The sequence below is a fragment of the Lipophrys pholis genome, assembly GCF_963383615.2.
Source record: "Lipophrys pholis genome assembly, chromosome: 12".
NCBI classification, from domain to species: domain Eukaryota; kingdom Metazoa; phylum Chordata; class Actinopteri; order Blenniiformes; family Blenniidae; genus Lipophrys; species Lipophrys pholis.
This window is the reverse complement of record NC_137641.1, coordinates 26543981-26568405: the sequence shown is the minus strand read 5'-3', so window position 1 is coordinate 26568405 and position 24425 is coordinate 26543981. Positions and strand designations below refer to the sequence as shown.

General features: G+C 40.7%; 1 protein-coding gene across 7 annotated transcripts in view; it reads right to left on the bottom strand.

Moving 5' to 3' along the window:
* The window catches only part of arhgef28a (Rho guanine nucleotide exchange factor (GEF) 28a), a 53861-nt gene that overhangs the window by 18647 nt on the left and 10789 nt on the right, over window positions 1-24425 (bottom strand). For 2 of the 7 annotated variants that reach the window (XM_080477328.1, XM_080477326.1), the window contains exons 3-22: window positions 23874-24018; window positions 23444-23788; window positions 19116-19305; window positions 18216-18402; window positions 17482-17551; window positions 14270-14316; window positions 14057-14132; window positions 10152-10237; window positions 9788-10047; window positions 9523-9703; window positions 8090-8195; window positions 7621-7707; window positions 5930-5972; window positions 4353-4454; window positions 3755-3878; window positions 3059-3194; window positions 2916-2971; window positions 2778-2838; window positions 2559-2694; window positions 1063-1178 (exon numbers count right to left, since the gene is read on the bottom strand). In XM_080477328.1, coding sequence (XP_080333454.1) covers window positions 1063-1178; window positions 2559-2694; window positions 2778-2838; window positions 2916-2971; window positions 3059-3194; window positions 3755-3878; window positions 4353-4454; window positions 5930-5972; window positions 7621-7707; window positions 8090-8195; window positions 9523-9703; window positions 9788-10047; window positions 10152-10237; window positions 14057-14132; window positions 14270-14316; window positions 17482-17551; window positions 18216-18402; window positions 19116-19305; window positions 23444-23788; window positions 23874-24018 — 2554 coding nt within the window. The remainder of the gene's footprint in view (window positions 1-1062; window positions 1179-2558; window positions 2695-2777; window positions 2839-2915; window positions 2972-3058; window positions 3195-3754; window positions 3879-4352; window positions 4455-5929; window positions 5973-7620; window positions 7708-8089; window positions 8196-9522; window positions 9704-9787; window positions 10048-10151; window positions 10238-14056; window positions 14133-14269; window positions 14317-17481; window positions 17552-18215; window positions 18403-19115; window positions 19306-23443; window positions 23789-23873; window positions 24019-24425) is intronic. The other 5 variants (XM_080477329.1, XM_080477327.1, XM_080477331.1 and 2 more) reach the window with 4 other exon arrangements.

Sequence of the window (24425 nt, the reverse complement as noted above, 5' to 3'; positions counted from 1 at the left end):
TCTTCCAAATTTACACTGATGATTTTATGGCGAACAGAAAGAGGGTATCGATGTGCTAAAAAACATTTTTTTAAATCCAAAATCAAAGCTGTTTGGATTCAATTGAAATCTACAGCTTTCACACCGCTCCCTCCCCCCAAACAAAACAAGATATCCTATTTACTGCAGATTTTTTGGTGTAAATTAGACGATTTTCTCAGAATACCTGCAATAACTTCATGTTTCAAATTTCCCCCTAATTCTGTCGATGCTCCTTGTTGCTGATGGAAACCAGTTCCTCTACTAGGACTTGTCATCTATTATCAGTATCGATTAGTCGGGTGCAGTAACATCATTTGATTTTGGTTCCATAATAAGCAGGTTCGCTGCCCACCTAACAACCCTCCCAGGACAATACTCCACTTACTTTAGCTCTATTTTTTTAAATCCATCAAAAACTCTACAGCTAAATTTGTATTTTTTTAACAGATTAATCCAAGTGGGTAAACTTAGTAATGCGTCTTATTACACAAACAGGAAATTTGCTATCTTTACAGTAAAGAAAAAAAAAACAACTAAAAATACACCTTCTCAATATAAAATGTACGATGCTTTTGTGAGTTCAATTGAGCATTCTTATTCTAGTTATCATATTAAATTCTTTAAAATGTATTATTTATTTAAGTTTTGATAAGTTTCATGTTTAACACTATGAATCGTCTTTATGAATTATGAACCATTTTTGTCATTAATATGAAGACAAATTTCTCTAAATGGATTTTTTGTTTTATCCTCAAAATTAAAACTGTAGTTTTTTTATGACATGCAGCACTTTGACCGTGGTGCACACTCAGCAGATTATTTTAGATATGATATCGCGCATAGTTTTTTTTTCATCTTTCACTTTCTATTCGTGGGGGGAAAACAAATCCCAAGATGACCTAGTACTGTACTGATCAGTATTTACTCAGAGTGGAAAACACTGACAATGTTCACGTGTACAGAGATATAAAAAAATTTAAATAAATACACGTAGATATCAGACACTGATGTGGTTCTCTGGAGCCTTCATTCATCTCTTACCTTCCCCGAAGGACGAGTCGGTGGAGGTGGAGGACACAGGGGTGGCCAGCAGCTCTTCCGATTGGCTCGTTGTTTTCAGGGAATCAGACTCGGTCTCTGAACTCTCACTGAGCCGCCTGCGCCACAGGGAAAATTAAATGATTGCTTGAATATATATATATATATATATATATATACATATATATACACACACACATATATATATACACACACACATATATATATATACACACACACACACACACACACACACACACACATATATATATATATATATATACACACACACACATATATATATAGTGTTTCATTTTTTTAAAACAGTTGAGTGAATGAAGAACTCAAAGTTTTTTCTTGTTGAATTGATAAACGGCGGCCAATAATGGCTCATAAAATCCTTCTGGTGCTCAATGTGTATATTTCTGTATAAATGTGCTAATAATAAACAAGACGCAAAAGGAACCCAAAAGACTTCCAGTTCACACAAACATCAACGTTCTATTACATTTCATGGCCCCAAATTCTAGAATCCTCCCAATAAATAACTTAAAATGCTTCTTTCTTTGTCTAAATTATCCAATGATGTCATTTCCAAATAAGATTCCAGTGATTCCATGTTGATATGTTGTTTGGTTTAGGTGACTGTCTTTATCAACTGTTTTTCTGCTTGTTGTTTGTTTGTTTGGTTCTTTACAGCAGTGATTCCCAATAAATTTGAATGAATGAATGAATGAATGAATGAATGAATGAATGAATGAATGAATGAATGAATGAATGAATGAATGAACTACTTTTTAAACCAAAGTTTAAAACAAAGTATTGGTAAATAAAACCAACAGATAAAACCAAAAAAAAAAAACTGAAATTGTGAGAAAGGAGTAGGTAGAAGTAAAATATAAAAATTTCTAGCTTATTTAAATTTAAAAAATATTTTTTTACAATTAACTAATTCAGTTCATTGCACTAATTCTCAAAAACACTTAAAGTTATGCCCATTTTCTAAACACAAACGTATGACTACGATACATTTCTACATTAGTGACAAAGCGAGGCCCCTATGTATAAAAATGTCCATATAACAGTGAGTTATTTCTTACTGATGTCGTAAAAGACTAGAGAGAAGACAAACTCTGCTGGTGATTAAACTCATTCTCACTAAAATACAAAAGCAGGAAATTTCAGTTTGCTTTAGATTATTAGGAAAATGTCTTACCAAGGTTTTTTTTTTATAAAAGAAAATCAAGATGTTATCTCTTAAAAAGTCCCGACATGGCATATAATATATATTATACTTCATGATTACAAAATATACATCATTACTGTGATAGTACTGTAATTCTGATTATGAAACAACTCAACATATGTAAATACATAGAAAAGCTTAAATTGAAAACACCATTAGGGGAGTTAACAGTGTAATCTGGATGAGGGGTAAGAAATTGCATAAGCTCACGTGGATGTGATATAAAATGTGTCTGGTTTTTTGGCTCACTGACCCGTCACTGTTGGGAAAACTTGCAGAAAGCGGGCTGGACTGTGTTACGGCGTCCCTCCGCTCCTTCGGCGTCCCGACGGGAAGAGAGGTAGAGACGGGGACGACACAGTGCGGGGGACTGTCTCTCACAGTGAAGTCTGAGGGGATCGGAAACAACTGGGATTAGCCGACGGCTTGAAACGCGAGTTAAAATCTGCAAACCCGGGTGCGATAAGCTCACTCTGTGGGAGGGACGCTGTTCGGTTCTTCACAATGGCCACTGCGTATTTATCCTGAAGTTTCTGAGCAAGACAAAATGAGAGTGCGGTGAAGCAACAGGCGAGAGTACGACTCCCGATGTTTTCAGAACGAGACTCACTTTGAAACATGGCGGGACGGACTCCTTGCAGCCCTTATGTACAATGGCGGTGCAGCCTGGGGAAGGCAAGGAAAGGAGACGTCTTTAAAGCGCAATTCGTTTGCACCGATTTGTGCGCTTCCTTCGGATGGGGGGAAACTCACCCGAGCAGTGCAGGAGGTCTTTTCCAGAAGCCGGTTTGTCACAGACGACACACACGGTGGGGCCCAAACAGGGGCCCGTGGAAAAGCGATGTCCATTCAGCTGCTTGTCCCTGGCTTCCCGGTCTTTCCCTTTCCCCTTTGAAAACCATGCCAGAGACATAAGTGTTAATGGAGATAATCCAAAAAATAAACAAAAAAAACCACAAAAGGTAACCAACAACTACGTCCAGTAGTTCCTGGCAGATTCTTAACAGAGTTTCTATTTGTAGGGTAGTCTCTCCTGCGTCTGGGCACAGAAGCGGGTCTGGAAGGAATCCCTCCTCAAGTCGCTAGAAAAACCCCACTGACAAGGAAATGAAGCGACTCTCGCAACTCGCAAACAACAAATGCCAGTCAGGGAGGGTTTTCCAGCCTCCGCGCTGACTCAGCGACCGGGGATTAATCATTAAAAGGAAGCGGCTGGACACCGTGTTTGGTCTGTCACGTCGACCTTGACACATTCCCAGAAACATTTCCTGCTTTTGTCTCCCGGCGTGTCGCAGGCTTCATACCTGGGAATCTCGGCATGCCAAAAAGCTTCCAATGCGACATCGCAACATGATAGGAAATCCTGCATGTATTTTTGAGTTTGAGACTAAAGTGTGTGTGAAGCTGACAAGCGTTTGTTCAGCTCCTCACATTTGTGTCTGGGTTTACCTTGCTCTTGTTGCGCGTGCTGGACATCCTGCTCTTGAGAAAGCTGAAGGTGCGGATGACTTTGTACTTCTCCGACTCCGCCTTGGTCGGGATGCTGTACTTGTCCAAGTCCTCTTCTTCGATTCTGCGGAAACGTCGAAACAAAACACTTGACTTGGACTTGAGTTTGACTAATTGCGGGCGCGATTTAGTCTCGGCAGCCTGATTTTCTTCACGCAAGTACACGGGAGACGAGGTGGTTGGATCGCACATACACACACACACACACACACACGCACGCACGCACGTGTATTCTTAAACAAAACAGATTCATGTATCTTGAGGTTAGTCTGATCTTTGACTGAATGTTAAATAAAAACGATTCAAAGACAAAATCCTGGTAAAGGTGGCTAAACACTGGACATTAGGGCTGTTAGACACATGCAGGGAAGCAGCGTATTGTTAAATCATATTAGAAACTTGAGTATTTTTTTCTGCAGTTAGAAGGGGAAAGGTAACACGTGGTTTTCTTGTCACGGGACATGGATGTGCTTTAAGTTTTAGTTAGTTAGTATTGATGAACCGAGGCTGAAAAACGAGGCCAGTTTTCCCCACATACTCTTTGAGAAACTCAGACAGGGTGAGATGTTGGAGCGACTCTGCCAGCTCCATGCTGCCCTCGTCATCTGCAGACTGGGCGCGCTTACGAAACCTAACGTCCCTGCAGAGAACAGCACACGGACACACACTGATGCTTTACTGCCGAGGAGCTACAATTACACGTAGGGCTGAAAGTCTGCACAATGACGCCACGGGGAGTAAAGGAGACACTAATCTGTAGGACGGGATGACAAAAAAAAACAGTTTTAAAAAAGGCTTTCAGCAATTTTTTGAAATGTATACATTTTTATTTTATCATTTCTTAATTTTGTTTTTCAGAATTAATTTTAATTATTATATAGTCTATATTTCTCTCAGTGGATTTCATTGATTTATTATAATAAAACATTTTTTATATTTAATTTGATTATTTTATTTATGAAACTTCTACACCTATACACCTATATATATATATATAGTCTCGGGCGTTTGGTGGACTGGTGCTGCTTTAACCTGATGTGTAGTAATTTCTTTGCAAGCTTAACTTTGTGTGTATACTATTGTGTAAATAATGCTAAATTGTCCACTTTCAATGGAAATGCTTTAACTGAATAGTCTTGTGACATAATTAAATTAAATATAGACTTGCCAATTTTTAAAACTTAAAAAAAATAAAAGTTATATCTCTTGAAATCAAGAGGGCTTAATAACACCTCATGAAGATTTTAAAATGTTTATTCTTGACTCAGTTCTAACCGCTACTCTTTCAATGGATCATTTTCCTGTATTTGGGCGGCTGGTTTCAGGTTGGATTCCCTATCTGGCTGCATGTCGAAGTGTCCTTGAGCAAGACACTGGATCCCAAACTGCTCCAAATGGAGGGACTGAGCGCCTTCAATGGCAGCCGCCTCCGTGTGTGTGAATGGGTGAATGTGATTAACATTGCAACGGGCTTTGGGGGCCGCTCACGCAGTGGAAAAGCGCTATATATAGGTAAAATCCATTTAGCATATTTTATCCTTGGCCTGTCATCACCTTGTGAATCGACTGTGAGACACTTTGCAATTGGTTGATGGTATGAGGGGATATTACTTTTTTTATTTATCACATGATCCACTTTAGCACTCATCCATGAAGGACCCGGTCATAGCTTCAAACAAGCAGTGTAAATATGAAATAAAATCAGAATAATGATAAACTAAAGAGGGGGAAGAAAATGTGCGAATGGCACTCAAAGATCACCGGATGTTACTTTCTTTGTAGGAGACAAATGAAAGCAGGAAAATACCTGAGAGAGTAACATTCATAAAACAAGCTCTGCATAACAGGGAGGAAAGAGTCTTATAGTAAACAACAGCAGACTGCAGAGAGGCCCCACTGTCACCAAGCAACCAGGTCTTCATGGTTATCCACATATGTTGCTCCCAGCACTCATGATTACATATCTGATGGAACATACCTGGATTTTTAATTAAGCACAGAAGCCCCACGGAGGCAGACCGAGTCATTTACGGCAAGAAAAATAAATAAATAAAAACACTGAAAAGAAGATGTGGTCCTGAAAAAGAACTGACTCAAACATAAAATGATAAATACCTTTTCTCGTGTGACTGATCAGAAATACTGGAGGTTCTCTGCTCTGTGAACACAGCAAAAAGAAAAAAAACAGGAAGAAGTTGTTATGGCAAATTTGCAAAACATTAAAAGCACATAAATATGCATGAAAAAATAAAAAAAATAAAAATAAAAACGATGATCATCTCTGTGATGAAGACCGGCGGCAGAATAGATCAAATTCAATACAGCTGCAAAATAAGGAAGCTTCATTCTAGATTTCACACAGTCCCTGAGTAAACATACACTCAGGTTTCATTAACGCCCCCGAAGAGCTGCTTTGTTGTCTGAACCGCTTCCTATAACATCTGATTATACCAACGATTGATATGCAAAGCATATCGGGATGAGCGGAAACGATTCGAACGAAAGCAGCAGACAAAGTGCTGACCACGCCTGTCACCTTTTCACTGCCAAACCTGAGTTCCTCCCGCACACCCGCTCTTATCGGCAGAAGGTAGTGTGAAGATTAGTCAGAGTCCACCGCAGACACACATCAAGGTTATTGCAGTTGTGTGAGTAATGTATTGAATGAGTTTTAACTCAACTGCTCCCAGCTTTCTTTAAGGCTGGGTTTCCCTCCCAGTGGTTTGTGATTCATTAAGAGCTGCTAGAGCCTGAAGACAAACACATTGATTTCCATTTAGGATATTTAGAGCCAATTATTAACTTAAAAGAAGTTTTCTTATTAGAAAACTTTCGGACTAAGATCAGTATGCATTCGTGTTGTGGTAGGGAGATGATTGTGTGTGAAAAACGTGTACATTAGTATGTGTGTGTGACGTCTATGTGTCTCTATTAGGACGCACAGGTATTCTTGCATGTAATCTGAGTTGTGTGTGCATAAAACAATCTGTGTGAGTGTAATGTGTTTTTTGTGTGTACATGCCTAGTATGGTATATTATAGTTTAGTATAGTACAGTACAGTATAGTGTGACAAAACATCCTTTTTTTGTTTTGCTTGGACATGTCTACTTTTCGCTTCCTGTCTTGGGATTTTTCATATAAATTCATTACAAAGTCCAGTTCAGTATTAAACATGTATTTAACTTGACTAAGTGTCTTCTGTTGTGGAAATCAAAATGTGGTCGATATGCTATATAAGTGTGCAAGTCCTTGATGGGGAAATTTCACTGGTTGCAACTGGGACTCGATTGCTTCTGGTCAGAGAGACGGGAGAGACGTTGCTGTTTTTGCGATTGAATTTCATATTTCAGTTTAACATTGTTATTGAATTCAGTTCCATTTGCATATTTGGTTTATATGGTGCCGCAGAATGCTATGTTACTGGTGATAAAGAAACAATTAAAAAGGAAAGAAATTAATTGATTCTCTCTTCCATAAAAGTGTTTTGCCTAAAGCTACAGGGTTATATGTATTCCACATAGGGATTAATGTACACACACATTCAACAAACCTCATTGCAGACACACAAATCTGAACTATGCACACATTGTTACGCTTGTAAAAACACCCGATAAGCAGGATTGGGTTTGTTTCCGACCACGTTCGCCGTGATCGCAAACATGCAATGAAAAACTAAACAGTTTTCATTGAATTTATTTTTAAATTTTTTTGACTTCGGAATCCCTTTAACCTCCCACACGAACAGTGACGCGACGAAGGCAGGGGCCAGAGCGCGGCGTGACGGAGGCGGGTGTCCAGTACTTACTACCAGGGTGGAGCAGAGACAGAGATTTAGACAGAGAGAGGGCCTGAAGGAGAGATCGGCTGTGGCTGACACTGTGGAGCCCGGCATCTACAAGGCACAGTGGACAGAGGAGAGAGGGGGGGGAGAGGGGGGGGCTCACACATCAACTATCACCACGTACAGTCGACTCCCAGCTTTACAAGTCATGCAAGCGTGCCATATAAAGAAAAATACTTTTTTTTTTTCGTTTATACAAACTGACTACTCAAACGTTAAATTCAAATCACTGCCATCACCTCAAATTCACCCGGGAGTTGACTGTACGGATTATTAGTAGTGAGGTAAAATTCTAGGTTATAAGACACAAAATGTGGCTTCAACCAATCCCGTGAGTTCGCCCCGTTAGTGACAAGAGTAAAACTACTGACGTTAGTTGGAAACTTTTGTTAGTTCTCCATCGAAATGAACGTTCTGGCTGCAGGGGACTGACCTGGGTGGGGATCCGGGGCCTGGGGGTCCCGGGTGAGACGAGCAGGACGCAAACTGATTTTGGAAGAAGAGTAGGAGCGCAATCGGATGCCCTGGTCAGGCGGTTCCTACACAAACCAAATAAGAAGAGGAGTAGTAAATAATAACGGTGAGAAGCCGTGAACGGAAAGAGAGAAGATTTCAAGGAACAAAATCCCAGAAGGTATAAATAAAACTGGAATCGGAGTTTATTTGACATGAGCTTTACACAACTGTAGAAAGAACATATAATATATAACATTTAGTTAAAAATAATTTGCCATTTTATCTTTATGATTAACCTGCACTCAAAGCTGATTTACAATAAATAATTAAATCACTCAAATGGATACCAAAACTACCAAAACGAAAACTTTGTACTTCTTGAACTCTTGCTAATCTGAATGAGATTAAAAAGTACTGCAAAGAAATTAATTAATGATAAGAATTTTACTTTGTAATATTTAGCGGTATATCAAAATATTAAACATGTAATTTCCCACATGTTAAACAAATAATTTTGAGGTATTTGGATTTTCTGAAAAAGAGCAAGATTTGGTAAAGCTCCACTATCGAGCAGGACCTGAATGAAATGTATTTTCAGGACTAAAAGTCGCAGTCTTTTCAGGTTTTGGTGGCGAATTCATATTAAGAAGAGAACGCCTCTTTCATGGACGAATGAGTTCAAATACAGACATAAAAAAGAGGCTTACATATCAAAATATGCCATCTGGGACCACTAGATGGAACTTTATGACAGCAGGATGTAACTTAAAACTTATCTTAATTAAAACCTAAAGTGTGATGCAAGAATACAAAATGTGATCTGGTTTTTTTTTTTAAGGCTGTGGTGTAAACTTTCCAGATTAACTGACAAGTGAAAAAAATCAGTGGGTCTAACAATAAACTATTGAAACAAATGATAATTTTTATGTTTTCTGGTGGAAAAATAAACACATATTGTAAACTACTGATAACCAGTGTATAGTATAGTCTAGTATAGTCTGGTATAGTCTGGTATAGTATAGTATAGTATAGTAGAGTATAGTATAGTATAGTATAGTATAGTATTGTCTTTGGCATAATGATTTTTGACAGATTAAAATACTCAGGTGACCCTAAATGTCAGATAAATCTAACATGGTAATTTCATTATTTTTTTCATTTATTTGCTTTTATTCAGTTTTATTGATATCTATTTGAGATTAAAAATCCCTTTTGTCGCAGAGACTTGGCCAAGAATTATATCTTGAAATGGCTAAAGAAAGTCACAAATGTGCTTTAGAAACCTGAAATAAGTTTTTTTTTATTCCGTGGCGTCCTGGACCAAACATTCCCTTGCTCTGATTGAGAGCGACTTATTTCAACACGGTGCTGATAAAAGGTACAAAGAGTGACACTAAAAGTGCGCTTTACTTCGGGGCTGGGTTCGCATGCCGACGCTGACTGGCTGCGTGTGCAGGCGAGACCGACGGGCGGGCGAACGGATTCGCTCTCGTCCTCGCTTTTCTTCACGTCGGGCGAGAGCGGGGGAAGTGGAGCTTTTGGCTCGGCGCTCTCGTCTTCGCTGTCCACTTCCAGGGCGACCAGACTGGGACTGCAGCAGATAAATCCACCGGTCGATCACCACCGCCACACGTAAGAAGAAGCACGGGGAGACACAGGGAGGAGGTTTAAATACCTGAGATCGCAGGCGTCCATGGGGGCGCCGTCTCTCGGGTTGGCCTGCTCCGAGGCGGCAGGACGGTTCAGCCTGAAGAGGGCCTGGTCAAGAGGGGAGAATGGGGGAGAGCGGTGCGGAGAGGGATGGGACAAGCCTTCGGAGTACGGCGGGGGAGTGTCACTGGCGAGAAAGAGATGGTCCGGGTTGACCGGGTCGTATAAATCCGTCCCCGTGCTGTCGATGGTTACCCCGCCGACTCCGTATTGAACGTCGTCCACCTGAGGAGGTTAAAACAAGAGACGAAAGACGGAAGTTTATACATACGAAATGCAGCAAAAGCAGAAATTACAATTCAAGGAGAATAAAGAGAAGAACCTACGACCTGCGTGATGACCCGGTTGCCGTTTTGATTCATAAGCAGCGGAGGGTCTGCGGCCCGCTGGGCCAACTGGAGGCGATGCCCATTTACTGTGACACACAGAGTTTTCAAATCTCAAGATGGATTCACTGCGGTAAACATATATTTCAAAGAGACTACCTCTTTCTGTCTCTCCCATCCATTTTCCCCAAGTTAGGATCTTGTGGATTTTTGTTTTTATGCTGTGCTGAATGATTTACTGTCACTGGTGGGAAGAGATTACCATAATTCATCCCGGCATCAGACAGATGCTCAAAATGTCAAGCGAGCAGATTTGAGTTAAGAAAACCAGATTTCACACAAACAAAACACATCTCAAGTAAATATCACAGTGACGTGGCAAAAAAAAAAAAACTGATTACCAAACATGTCACAATACTAGACTGTTATTTACTCTCATACGGCTTTATTCTAATATTCTGTCCTTTTTATTCTCGGCATAATGCATTAATCTTTTTCGGCACTTAAATGTCAAGGCTCAGAGTGAAGAGAGGAAAATGTGATGAGATGCTGCATAAACTCCCGTTTGACCTTTAAAGGATTGTTTTCATAAGAACCTCCACATATCAACCTCACCAGCAGGCCGTCTGCTTTTTTTTTCTTCTTTTTTTTTTTTAAGGGGGGGAAAAAGTGACTTGTGTCGAGCTTTACTCTCTTTTATGTGGGATGGTGGCTCTGTGTTTATGTAGACGTCGGTCTGCGATAGTCAGAAAGACAGATTTTAACATCTGGTTGGGTTGATTCCTGATAACCTTCCACACAGTTCTCTATGAGTTTTCGGGATATTACTGCCTGAGAAAAATATTCAGTTTGTGAAGGTTTTGCAATGAAGTAGAGTTAAGTGCTCTTGAGCAACACAGCAAATCAAAATGATGTCGTTAAAATGATTCACTTCAATTTTAGTTGTAAATATAACACAGGATGCTTTAAAAAAACTAAACATTTTACATTATTTACTGCAGTAAAACTCTGCTTCATCATTAATAGTATCTACCGAACTGTCAACCTGTCCCAAACATCACTTTAAACTCGAGTCCTTCAGCATAGTCAAGTGTTTTTTGTCTTCTTCTTTTATTTTGTTTTTCACTTTGTGTGTGTGTTGTGCATAAGATCCACTGATGGACACACAAACTCTCGTTTTGGGTTTTTTAGTGATTATTGCAATAAACAAAATAATTTGTCCAATTTGAAAATGAAAATGAATTTACTATGTTTTTATGTCTATAAGGGGAAATTGTAAGGATTGGCTGATCAAGGAGTAAGCTTGTCTTCATTCTTTTATCTCTGCTGCATCTAAAGAAAAAGAGCTATCATTGACTATGTGTTGAGTTCCAGGATGAAGAGCATTTTTTGGTTTTGATTGTTTATTTTTTTTCTGTTTTTCCATAATTATCCATAATTCAATACCACGTGTCATGATAAAATGGCAATTTAAATCAATTTAATCATTTTGGATTTTCATTTGTTGGGTTGCTTTCTGTTAAAAGCACCTAGAAATGACTGTGTTGTATTTGGTGCTGTATAAATAATGTTGAATTGAACTGAATTGAATGTTAAAATGCTTTATATAAAAAGATCATGGAAATTTATAAAACTGTTTGGCTCTTATATTGGAGAGATCTGTAGAAAAAAAAAAATCTTTGTGCATATCAGTAACAGGATCATTATATATGTTATTGTCATCGATATTTTTTTTGAATAGTGTTGATTGAACTTAAAATCTTTTGATAGTTTACACAGAAATTGACAGATTTATCATAAACAATTTAAGTGAAGTAACTACTCGCTCGGAACTTGTTACTTCCTGTCTGAGTGAATGTTATTCTTTCGAATATCTGACAAATGCATTAATTTGAAGTAAAAAAAAGAAAAGAAAGAAAAACAACATTTCCCTGAGATGTAGTTAAACACAAAGTGCAGCAGTTAGCTGGAGTACACGGTAAGTGTACAAACTCACTGGTGTCCCTGCTGTGTGTTTATGGGAGTGGTGGATGGTATTGCGACTATAACAATGTGGAAAATTGCCTCCCTTGATGAGTGCACTTTCCACGCAGACTTTGAAGTCTGGACCGGCTGCGGCTGCACTAATGTAAGGGAAATCCTGGGCATCGCAGAGGCATTTCCTCTTTGCTGCTCTCGCACACAGTGAAGCTCAAACATAGAAGTCCGACTTCTTGTATCCAATCACGGCTTTTATCCTGTTTTCTTCGCACAGTTCAGTCTGCATGCCTTTCCCTCTATCGAGTCTGGTGCACAGACACAGAAATCTGTTCTGTATTTCATTTCAAAGCTGGTGGCAGATTGAAGGAGCACCAGTCTCGGCCGGTAGACTAATCTTCACACGGCTCCAACAATAACTGACACTGCTGAGTTATGTCGGTGAAACCAGAGAAGATCGCCCCGGCAGATGTGGAAAAAAAAAAACCATCCCAAAAAAACCCCCCAATAACTCTCGATGACAATTTGGTATCGCAACGTTCCTTGAGGCACCGTCATCACAGCAAAAGCATTCGGCTCAGCGAGAGAGTCTGATAACTTGAGCAATAAAGAGGAAAGTCTGCTGAAAAGGGAAACATTGAGATTGTGGGCTTTCACTCAACACTCCTGCACAAAGTCACGCAATCGCACATATTTGGTCCATTCAGTATCACTCCAGCAGCCAACAACCAGCCCGTCAGAGGCTCAAATCCAGCATATGGGACCAAGCTAGTTCAAAAATACATCAAAAAAGGAGACAATAAGAACAACTTAAAAAAATAATTTTTTTTAAAAAGATCTATATTCTCATTGATGCATGATGTTAAGGTGAGTCTGTGAAAATATGCATTTGCCGATTTTAAGAAAGTGCATTGACAAACAAAATTACATTTATGATGGTATTATTTCAAAATAAGGTGACATTTGAGGAGGTTTTTTGACAGAAAGCACAGATTTTAGTCGCCTTAACTACACAGGTAGATTCTATCAAAGTCAAAGAGCGAAGGTATAATCGTCTTTGGTATTCAAACTTGACCTTCAGGCCGCGTCAGGACATCTATTAAGGCTGTACATGGGCTCAAAGGATTATTGTTATCACGCATTATTTCATCTTTTTTTTGTTTTGTTTTTTAAGAAATACAATCACAAAGTCTTAGAAGAAAAATGGGCAACTTCAGAATGTACTTGGGGGTTTATTTTTCATTAAAAATGTGAGTTTCCCTTTCTCAAACAACAACAAAAAAATTTGCATCAAACACCAAAACTATCTGAGGATCTTCCTCAAACGTTTTCACGAGACCCACAAATGTCCACACTCCCAAAGCTTATACAGTTCAGTGTATGCTCTTTAAAAACACAATTCAAGAGGTAATGTATGTGTCACCGCTAAAATATCAGCTTTAATAGGTGGAGGAAAGTTTTGCTTGTTAACATTCTTGCTTCAAGTACACAGCTTCCACTGTCTGAACCAGGGGGGGGGGGGGGGGGGGCGTTTGTGGGCGACGTCACCCAGTTTGAGCGGGACTAGCCTGATCCCAAATCTTGTCTTTGTCCCAGTGACGGGGCAGATTCCTGGACGCCTGACCCGAGTCGTCGTGGAGGCAAAAGTGGGTGCAGACCTGACCAGCAATAATGCATCTATCTGACGCTCCTCAACGTCAGACGAACGAGCATGCACGTCTGTGCAGCAGCGACTGTATTGATTTCCTATGCTGTGATTGAAAACAGAGCTTTGCATCGTGTGCCAGCAAAGGAAAGCTTCTCAACCAGATTATTAAATCTCGTTCCCATACCCTGCTGACCAGCGCAGCTCCAAATATGTTGTTGTCGAAAGAGAAGAGAAGAGAAGAGAAGAGAAGAGAAGAGAAGAGAAGAGAAGAGAAGAGAATTACCAGACAATGGGGATGGGTAGCCTTCGTCATTGGCATCGTCATCATCCAAAGACAGAACAAGCTGTTCTTCAAAAACCTTTAAACAAAGCAGAGAGCACAAAACGCTCTTTGGAAAATCGAGCCACGTTGAAAAGAACACAGACGCACTTACAGTCGCATGCAACGACCAAGAAGCTGGTCTATAAATACGGACACAGCCGTGCAGCTACTCACGTTGTGCAGCAGCACACGCTCGTCTACATGGAGCTCCTCGCCGACGCCTGTGCAGAAAGAAAAGACAAAAGTTGATGCGTGCACAATAACACTCTGCTCCTCTCTACGTCAAGGAGAGTCCAGCGCCACATCTCTGCAATCCAGGAAACAGAAAACTACACCAATGAGCTGTTGTGTTCATTCAAACCAGCAGAAAAAAAATAAAAAATACAGTACACACACACACACACACACACACACACACACACACACACTCACACACACACACACACACACACCCTACTGTGAAGTTGTTATTCTGAGAGGTGGGCTGCAGAAGTCAGGGGCGAGATCAATACTGAAGAACACTTCCTGCCTCCCTTCATGAGTCAATACTGCCATCTGCCAATGCTGTGATTAACCAAACAGACTGGCCACAGGCTTGGCGAGTGGCACAAGAGTCGGTGGCCGACCTGAAGACTCGCGATGACATGCTCAGGCTGGCAGACAGCCAGCCTGAGCATGTCACTCCAGGAGGGGGAAAATAGAAAATAAAAAATTACAATAGGCAATTTTCTCTTTACTCTCAGGGGAAGAACAAACACACGTGGGGGAGAGTGTGCCTTTTAGGGTGTCCGTTGAGAGTGTTTTTCTAGTCTCTTTCGAATGTGAGGGATGGCTGTCCCACCATACTTTGTGTTTGCTGTAGTGAATCTGCGGTGGTTCCTTTTCCACCGGCCTTACAGCCAAAGCCGCTGCACTTGCATACCAACATGCAGACACAGCCCAACATGAGCAGTTTGTGCACGCAAAGACCGGTTTGATGGCACCACGATGGCTGCAACCGACGATTATTCATCATTTCAATTGTCGTCTAATTGAATAACCGTCTAGTTTTACAGAATAAATGGGATTTTCTTTTTTTTTCACGTCTACACTGTCTTGTGATGAAGCACATTCTGAGCTGATGACGTCTCGCTGAACCTTCGAAATGGAGTCGCTACTTATTTTGTTGCTTTATTTGGCAGACAACGGCGGAGAGAATGTGAAGATGCTTTTTCAGTCTGATACAAATGCGATCAATGGTCCAAGTCTCCACAGGTCTTTGACAGATATCAGGAGCAGGAAGGAGTCATGAGCATATTTGATTTAACCCCTGTGCAAGGAAGCAAGTAGAGCACGACCGACGCTAAGAGGCAATCTCAGCTCCTCCTCCCTGAAACGCAGCAAATTATTTTCAATATGTTTTTATAGAGTACATTTCAGAACTCTTGGCAGCACATTGCCGGCACATTCTGAGGCAGTGACGTAACGGGAGCTTCGCTCCAGCTGAACCTAAAACAGGGACGCTACGTGTGAAGTTTGTGGTTTCACTCCGTAGTAAAAAAGAACGGCGCGTTAACAAAGGCAACTCTTTGAACTGAGCACGTTTGATGAACCGCGTGCAAGCAGGTGGCTATAGGAGGCGGCGAGCTACTGCGCCATCGTTTTGCCGCCGATTTGAGCTCGTCTTGTCCTACAGATATACGCTGGTGTAAACTAGAGTATTTAAATTTAAGTTGATTTCACAGTGTATCGCAACCGAGAAGTTCCATTAATGTTCCCAGCATACCGATCATACCATTACATCAGTGGCTGCATGAAACGGATGAGCGCGCCACTGCTTGGTCCAGAGCATGAGAAGTTTCTGTCTAAACAAGTTCAGATGCCAGGGGCAGAAATAAAGTGCGTTAAACCAGTAAAGTTAGAGACATGCCACCACACACGAGAAAACACTGCGGTTTTGTCAAGGTGCCAAGAATACGAGAACAATTGTTAGTGCTGGACGGGATATTTCATACTTCACAAGAAACTCGAGTTGGTAAGTAAACGAAGAGAATGAAAGGAGTGGACGCAGGTGGCGTATTTGCTTTTTACACATGAAGCACACCCACTTCAAACTATGAATCATATAATAGTTTAGTTGTTGGACAATACTACTTTATTTACAAATAGTATTGTTTGTTTGTTTTTTTCATCAATTGTTAAATTGCACCGTGGGATTCCATATGAACAGTGAATCACAAATAAAATGTATTATTAATCTTCACCTTCCCGCCAGTTGTGACGCTGAACTCCTTCAGCGTGACGACTCAGCAGCAGACGAGGAAAACACAAAGCTCAGCTGAGTGGGTATTTGAATACTACTCTGGCTACGACTGTTCATCGACCGTACCTTCTCAGCTCTCGCAGCACTCAAACTCGCGATTTTGTAGAAAACCACTATTATTTGCCGGTAATTTTTCTATCGACACAATTTCAATGAGCCAGTCGATGTCTCCTACACGAAGGACTTTTCACTGGCTGTTGTTTTTCACAGCTCGTGTTACACAACCGGATCGTCCATGTGATAGACAGCATGTGGCACCTGAGGGACGAGCTGCACGTGTCTGCACTGAGCTCATCGATCTGTTATGTAGCAGCCGGGCCAGTAAACAGCCTCTTGATACAGGTGATTGTGAGCAACTTATTAATTATTATAATTCTTCAGAGCTGTAATTGTAATAAGATATTTTGGACAAAGCATAGCATTCATTCATTAGATGCGTGTCTTTTTAGTCTTAGAAATGGAAAATTAAGAAGAACTAGTTGGAACTTTTGTTTCTCGACTTCTGTACTTTTTTTTGGGGGGGGGGGGGGGAATTTTGAATTTCGAATACAAATATCTGTACATTCTCCTTTCATTCCTTAAACTCCCTCAATACTCATTTTTAGCTTCTTTGATTCAGAGTTACAGTGAAAGAAAATCAACTGCCTCCAAGAGGCATTGTGTATCAATACAGGTTAAAAACTAATGTTTATTCTTTTACTTTTAAGCACATTTCAGAGCCTGAATGTGTTTGTTTTTTTACTTTAAATAAGAAGTTGAATCTGTACATTTACAAAGACGTTATTTTTCCCCCCCATACAAGTATTTATACATCTACTCAAGTAAAGAATATGACTATTTTTGTCAGTATAAACTCTGAAGTAATACTATAGTATAGGCAGAATGAAAAATAATTTATCTGGGGTGAATATTTTGGTGTCATTTGGCAGTGAGCAAGTAAGACTGTATGGTAGGAAACTGTCTTTGTTGAAGATTCAGCCTTACCTGCTCATGGCCCAGTGATGTAACATACACATTCCACATACTTCAATTAGTTTACGTTCAGCCCTTACAACCTTGATGAAATATTGAAGCGTTATCTTACCGTCACCAGGTGGCTTCCCTTCATGTTTTCCTCTCCTTTCTTCCTCTGTCACGCCTCTGAGGACATCAGTCTTGAAGAAAAGAGGTGATTAAGTTGAAAGCTGCAGTTTGCCTTGCAATTCGAATAAGAATCTGAGTTTGCATTTCAAGCAGCAAATTTAATTCACAGAGCAGAATTAGTTGTGCGGTGGTGTGTTTACTGTCACTTTCGTTTCGTGTTAAAGGGGTCATGTTATCCAGCTTTTCAACACTTTCACATGGGTCTTGTTGGTCCACAAACATTTATTGACATAAATCCTGCTTTTCCTCGATTTGCAGCCATTTGAATATTGAATCATAGGAGCTGCATTTACAATCTGCTGTGTCTGTGTGAACTGGACTGGCTCCGTCCATACATGCACATCTTGGGACGAGGAGGAAGTACTTCCTCTCGTGGTGCCATGTGCCAGAGCAGAGCTGCATAATTGTGGGAGGAGTCAAAGGGAGGGCCTACCTTGATTGGGATTGGCTAAACCCCCGATGACACTATATAGGGTTTGATTTCTGATTGGCTCATTGGAGCAACATAATTTTTTTTAATTGAAACACGCCAGGGAGAGAGAGGACAGACTTTCTTCATTTCTGGGCGTCATTCCAAGTATAGGGACGATTATTACTGTTGGAAAATCATTAGAAAGTGAATATGACCTCTTTAAAGACAGAGAAAAAAAGCTCTTGCTACAATATTTATCTCACCCCTTTGAGGATACTTTGGTCTTTTAGTTTGTCTCGGAGCATCGTGACGCAGTCGTGAGGGAAGCTGCTGGACGCTCGCTGCACGGTGAGCGCCAAAGTGTCCGTCGCAGGACAAAACCTCAACATGCAGGAGCTGTCGGACCACACGCAGCACACGCCCGGAGCAGGCCCAGGACAGGAGGGGCTGCTGAGGGGACGGCGAGAAGCAAAGGTGGACACACTCGGAATAAAAACTGAAACAGTGAATCATCCTTATCATAAATCTTCACTAATGTATTTGTTCTCAAAGTGTATTTGTAAAAACTTCATCTCTGCAGGTGGAAATCTGGAAGACTAATCATGTGCTACATTGATTTCTGGAACATCTTGTGCACATTTCAGCACTTTTTTTAGGCATTTCACAAGCTGCCTGTGTTTTTCCTCTGACAATTTTTTTTTCCTCCCCCACACATGATATTATACAGGCTATCAACAATGGTGTTTAATTATCTAGCTGATTAAATCCGAGTACTGTGTGTAACAATTAATGGACCGTAACAGAATTACTGGTGAGAAACAGTTCTAGACATCCAAAGTGTTTGGTGTTTTCAAGTGTGGTCACGTGCTCACTGAAGCCATGAGGCTTTCCGGCAACAGCGGTGATATTTAGACCATGACTAACGGGCTCTTGGATCACGTCTCGTTTCTAGCAGCTTATTAATCTAAGGAGCAACTAAATGCATCAACTTTGCTTGCAATAGGTTCCAGGAAACTTCCTAAATGGGTCAAAAAACTTCCCCTTAAAATGTCTCGGGAAGCAATTAAAGACATTTGTCCGACTAACTGCTGGGAAATGAATGTTTTCCAGTCAAATTCTCACAAATATGATGTTAGGGTTCGAAAAGAAAGTCAAAGCCTTACGCTGCAGGCGCCCTGATCATGGTGTCCTGTCCACATTTCTGGGCCAGCTGAAGAGGCGTTTCTCCCTCCTGGTTGGGTGCGGCCAGCGTCCTCTGACCCAACGGCTGATGGATTAAGAAGCGAGCGAGGTGGACCAGACCCAAACGCACCGCGAGGTGAAGGAGGGTTTCTTTGGGGTGATGTTCATCAGCTAGAGAGAGAGAGAGAGAGAGAGAGAGAGAGAGAGAGAGAGAGAGAGAGAGAGAACAAAATAGACAACAAGCAGTTAAGAAATAGAAAACAATGTTAATGCAATTTTCCAAATGTTTTGCCTATTTGCAAGCATTAATTAATTTAGGTAGTTTATAAAACATGACACGATAACGTTGGAAACCTATCGTTCAGATCTTTTTTTATAAATTAATTTATTTCGGGTGTTCCCCGGGAGAACAAAAGTTGACGTGGATTTCAGTAATTATACTCGGCGCCACTCAGAAACAGTACGTTTCAAGCACTTAAATAAACTTTATAAATCTGTACGGACATAAATCAACCTTTGGCTTTAATTTGCTGTTCATGTTACAGTTGTTGGCTGCTGTCGATCAGTTGAAAAGCACTTTGCAATCCAAATTAGCCTAAAACACGATACATGCATACAATTTTAGTCTTTCACTGACATGCAATAATTTAAATGTAAAATAGATAACTATCACCTGAAACCATAAGTCCAAGAAGACAAAACAACACTTGTGATTTCATCACAAACAAAATCCTGGGAAGTGCAAGTTTTCCAACTTGCCTCCGGATAGGTACGCAATGCAACCTTCTGCCACAAGGTGGTGCATTGAGTCATTGAAGCAGCTGAGGAGTGTCTTCTACAGTGTCTTTTTTTTTTTTTTTTATGGGAAAAAAAACACTTAATTGTTAAAAGTGTTTCCGTACCAGGCCATTTGTTTTTTGCAATATAACAACATAAGTGTAAAGGGTACTAAATAGACACTTTATTAACAAAGCAACGGTAGCTGTTCATCTACTTGCACAAAAATTTGGACTGAAAATACGGTGCACATGTGCAACTACTAAATATTTCAAAAAAGTTGTGTTTTTTTAAGTTCAAACTGAGACGGGTTTATTCAAAACTTCTACATATCAACATTAAGCATCTCCCTGCTACTTTACAGTAGAATTACTTGAAGTAAACCTTCATTGGATCCTGGTATTGCACACTGTGTTACCTCATCTACGTGCACCTGAGTGGATCATCTGCTACTTGTGTGTGGAATGCATGGCAGCGGCACGCAGGAGGAGGAAGACGCTGAGTTCTGAAAGGTTTGCAGTATATCACCAATATAACGACCTGGGCAGACTGGATGCTTCAGGGAGCAAGCGCCTGCTGCGAAACAGCTGCGGTCTTTTCAGGGAGTATAACCAGCGACATCGTCAGTCATAATCCTGCGCTGTTTGATGGATAAACGTGGACATTCTGCACATCCCTTTTTTTGCCAAGCTAATCATTGGTTTGTGTTTTAACCTCAAAAGAAAAATCTGCTTTAGAAACAACTGCATGTCCTCCGAGTTTTATCATTTTCCCTAAACATGGCTGACGGTGGCTCGAGTACTATCTGTCCAACTCAGACACAATCAGCCGGAGCCATAAACTTTCACTTTTCCTTTTTGCCTTGAATTTCGTCAGTGTCCTGAGATGAACTGAAACGCACCGTCGCTCCCACAACGGCGCGACTAATTGCGACACAGTTTCGGCAAACTAAGGGGAGCGAATAGTGAACATACCCTTCACGCAACGTGCACCCAACAAGAATGTCATTGTCAGACTGTTGTTATTACAGATTCTGCCCTGAAGGGTGAGGGCTCCACAGCTACTTTGCATTTGCACCTCGCTGGTGTTTTGCATGGACCATGCCGTCCCCCGGGAAGACAGACGTGGAAAAAAAAAGTGAACGGCCTCCAGCAGAACGTGATATTTGTTAGCTGTGGTTGGTCCGATTTCCTTGTTGAATATAAACAGACTGGAACTGTGAAGAGACAACAAGGTCCTGCACCAAACACAACATACGCATTAAACGGCGTTTAACCAAAGTTTAAGACTAAAACAAATCTGAGCAGAAGACAACTGCGGGGGCAGAAAGCTCCAACAGACAACTCAAATCTGCCCAATAGGGAATAATGGCAGTAATTGCTCCATCTTCAGAACACACTGTCCATTCCCCGGCTGGCTGGTCCTGTGCGTCATGTGATTCCAGAGGTGTGCAGTCAAATCACATCGCGTTGGAATCAACTGAATCAAATCAGCTGACCAAATCTCCGTGAAAATCACACTATCCTGCAGGAAAGATCCTGTTAGTATAACAATGGGGATGGATGAACAGTCAGATGTATACTTTATGCTCAATTTTCCTACAGCTGCAACATGTATATGATTTTTAATGAGATAACACAGCTTATACATGTTTACATATAATTGAGCTAAGCACACAGAAGACCTCATTAATTTTCCCTTATTAACTGCTTTTTTATACTCCTTTATTAACTACCACTTTAAACTTTTATGTCCATCTTTAGTGAATTTGGTTTTAGCCGCTTTAGCCATTTTGTCTGTTTAATTTCCTTTTTAGCCATTTCGATGAATTTTAGACATTTTTTCTTTTCCATTCAACTTCTGTAATGGTTTAAGCTGATTTAGCTACATACGTTTTTTTTTTTTTTTTGTAATTTTAGTCATTTATCCAATGTTTAGCCATTTTACCTTCTTGAGTCATTTTAGCTGTTTTAGTCATTTTAGCCCGTTCTGACTCCTCCTGACAGTTTGTCTGTTTCATGTTAACAGTTTTTCTACTGGTTTTATCTATTTCAGCCATTTTAGTTGCTCCATCTTGTCAAGCTGTTTACCTATTGTAGCCCTCAAACATAAGAGCCGTTTCTTATAACCTGTGTAGTCTTTTTTTTCAGGTTTATTCAAGTTTCACTATCTGAAAGCTCCCTGGAGTCCTTGCAAAAAACATATTGAAGAGGCACATGTGTTTAAGAAGATCCTGCAATTACTTGCGGTACTTCTATCAGTCCTCACTGAGCATCACACAAGGTAAAAATTCACTAAATATTGTATATTCATCCTGTTTTTGTGCTTGTTAAATGTAATTTGTGAAGTGAACCAACTTATCATACAAACACGCTACTTAACATGCACCTGGTCAGAAACAGCAAGCAAAGACCTGCTGGAAAGTCTTGTGGTTAATCTATAGCAGCTCAAGCTTTCCCATAGAAATGAGCTCATCAGAGTATTAATAACATGAGTCATGTGACATTTGAATGAATGAGTCAATGGCTTCGCTTAGCGTCTTTGGCTACGAGGCAATTAAAAGCAATTTTCTTTTGTTAAAGTTAAATTTCATTCTGCTAATTACATGTTAACTGTTGTTTCTTCTTCGTTTTACATCTCTGTCTTGTGACTTTACCGTACGCCTGGCGTGTAACGTGAGCTGGTTCATCTTTCAGTCAATCAAGCATAACAAGGCCAATGTTTATTCCTCTTATGAGTTTCGCATTGATTTGAATCAAATCCCGTATCAGGACGCTTGCCTCAGTCAAGTCTCAGCTGGTTTACCGACATTTGAGCCTCGGCGGCCGAAACTTGTTCCGAAGCAGCATAGATTAGAGACACTGACAGTAATATTTCAGTGTGAAATTCAAATGAGGTTGACTTGAAACTCATCAATTAACACTATTCTCTCCAATTGTCTGACCCACTTCTGCATCTATGAGTTAAACCACAATGGGTTCGTGATAAACATGGTCAACAAAAAGGATTTTTTGCGCCGAGTTAGACAAATGTGTTTTTTGGTGGGCGGAGGAACAAATGATTGAGCAACATCTCTGCATGAAACTCAAACAACAACAGAAAAAAAATCCATGGGAACCTTTAGGACTTGCAGAGTTGCTGCAATGAAAGTTTCTTTTTTTTTTTTTTCACATCTGCAGAGCAGAGGGGAATCCCTGACATTTGACCTCTGTGGGTCACTCAGGAAGTAGGAAAGCACAAACTGGAACATGAGAGCTCAGACCAGTTCTGGCTTCCTGGATCTTAGGAGAAACATCCTCGTTTCTTCTAAGAAACTGAAATGAGTCCACATAGACATCTTTTTGTCCTGAGTGTTCTTGTTCGTCAAAGCTGCTTCTCAGTTTAAATCCGTCTTACCACACAGGATGTGTATTTTGTACTTTAGCTGTCACTGAAAATACCAATGGCTGTTCGTCAGCAGTTCAAATGTCGATGAATCCACCCCCGGCAAGTAAAAATAAGCTCATGACTTTACACTCTCGCTTCCTGTTACCTTCATTTGACTGACTGCTGGGGTTTTTCCACTCTTGAGGGTAATCCATGTTAGCCAGAGCTTGTGTGATCTCCTTATCCAGCATCCTCAGCCCCTCGTTGTCTTCTCTGAGAGGAACCTCCTGCACGCTGCATCCTGACCGTGCTGCACCGTCCTCGGGGAACCTCTTCAGGACCTCCAGATAGCTCTGAGGGACAAGCTGGTCTTTGTTTGCGTTGAGGTACTCTGCCGCTTCCTGGGCAACGTCCCTGAGGTAATCAAGAGATGCTTCACCCCCGCATGGCGCGACTTGGTCGTCAGCGTAAAGGCAGGGTGTGACGGAGGCAACTTCCGCAAGATCGTGGCCTGAGGGAGGAAAGTAAAATCATCCGGAATCTTAAAGGTTAAAGAGAAAATCTTTAAATAAGGAGGAATGGATTGAGCGACTTACCCGGAACTGTGAAGCTAAGACTTAACCCATCACCGGCTAATCTTGCGGCGGTAACGTGTGTAAGTCTGGAGCCTTGTACGACAACAAAAAATTCTGCATCCGGAGGAGCTCCAGCTTGTGACTTGACGTGGGCCTCCACTTGTCCCTGGAAAAAAATGAAGTTGAAATTCATCTTTATACAGATGAAGAAGAAGGGTTCAGGGCGTCTTCCGTCGCTCACTTTCATTGTAAAATATCTACTCCAATAAAGTCCAAAAACAAATGAGTTCCTCCACAGACCACAGTCATAATGGGATATCCTACAGCCTAAGTTTCAAGCGAGATGTACAGAAGAACTATTTATTACGGCTGTGGTGCACGTACGCAGTAGCAGCGTTTCAGAAAAGTTGCAGTTTGCCCAGTTTACGTGTAGATGGAGCGTTTTCAAAAAGTTCCACCTTAAGAGCTGTTCTTAAAAAAATGTTGTATTTCCAGTGGCTTCGAGCACCACTGTCATGTGATGAGACAACCCAAAACGCAATGACAGTTGCGAAGCAGAGAAGGTACTCAACC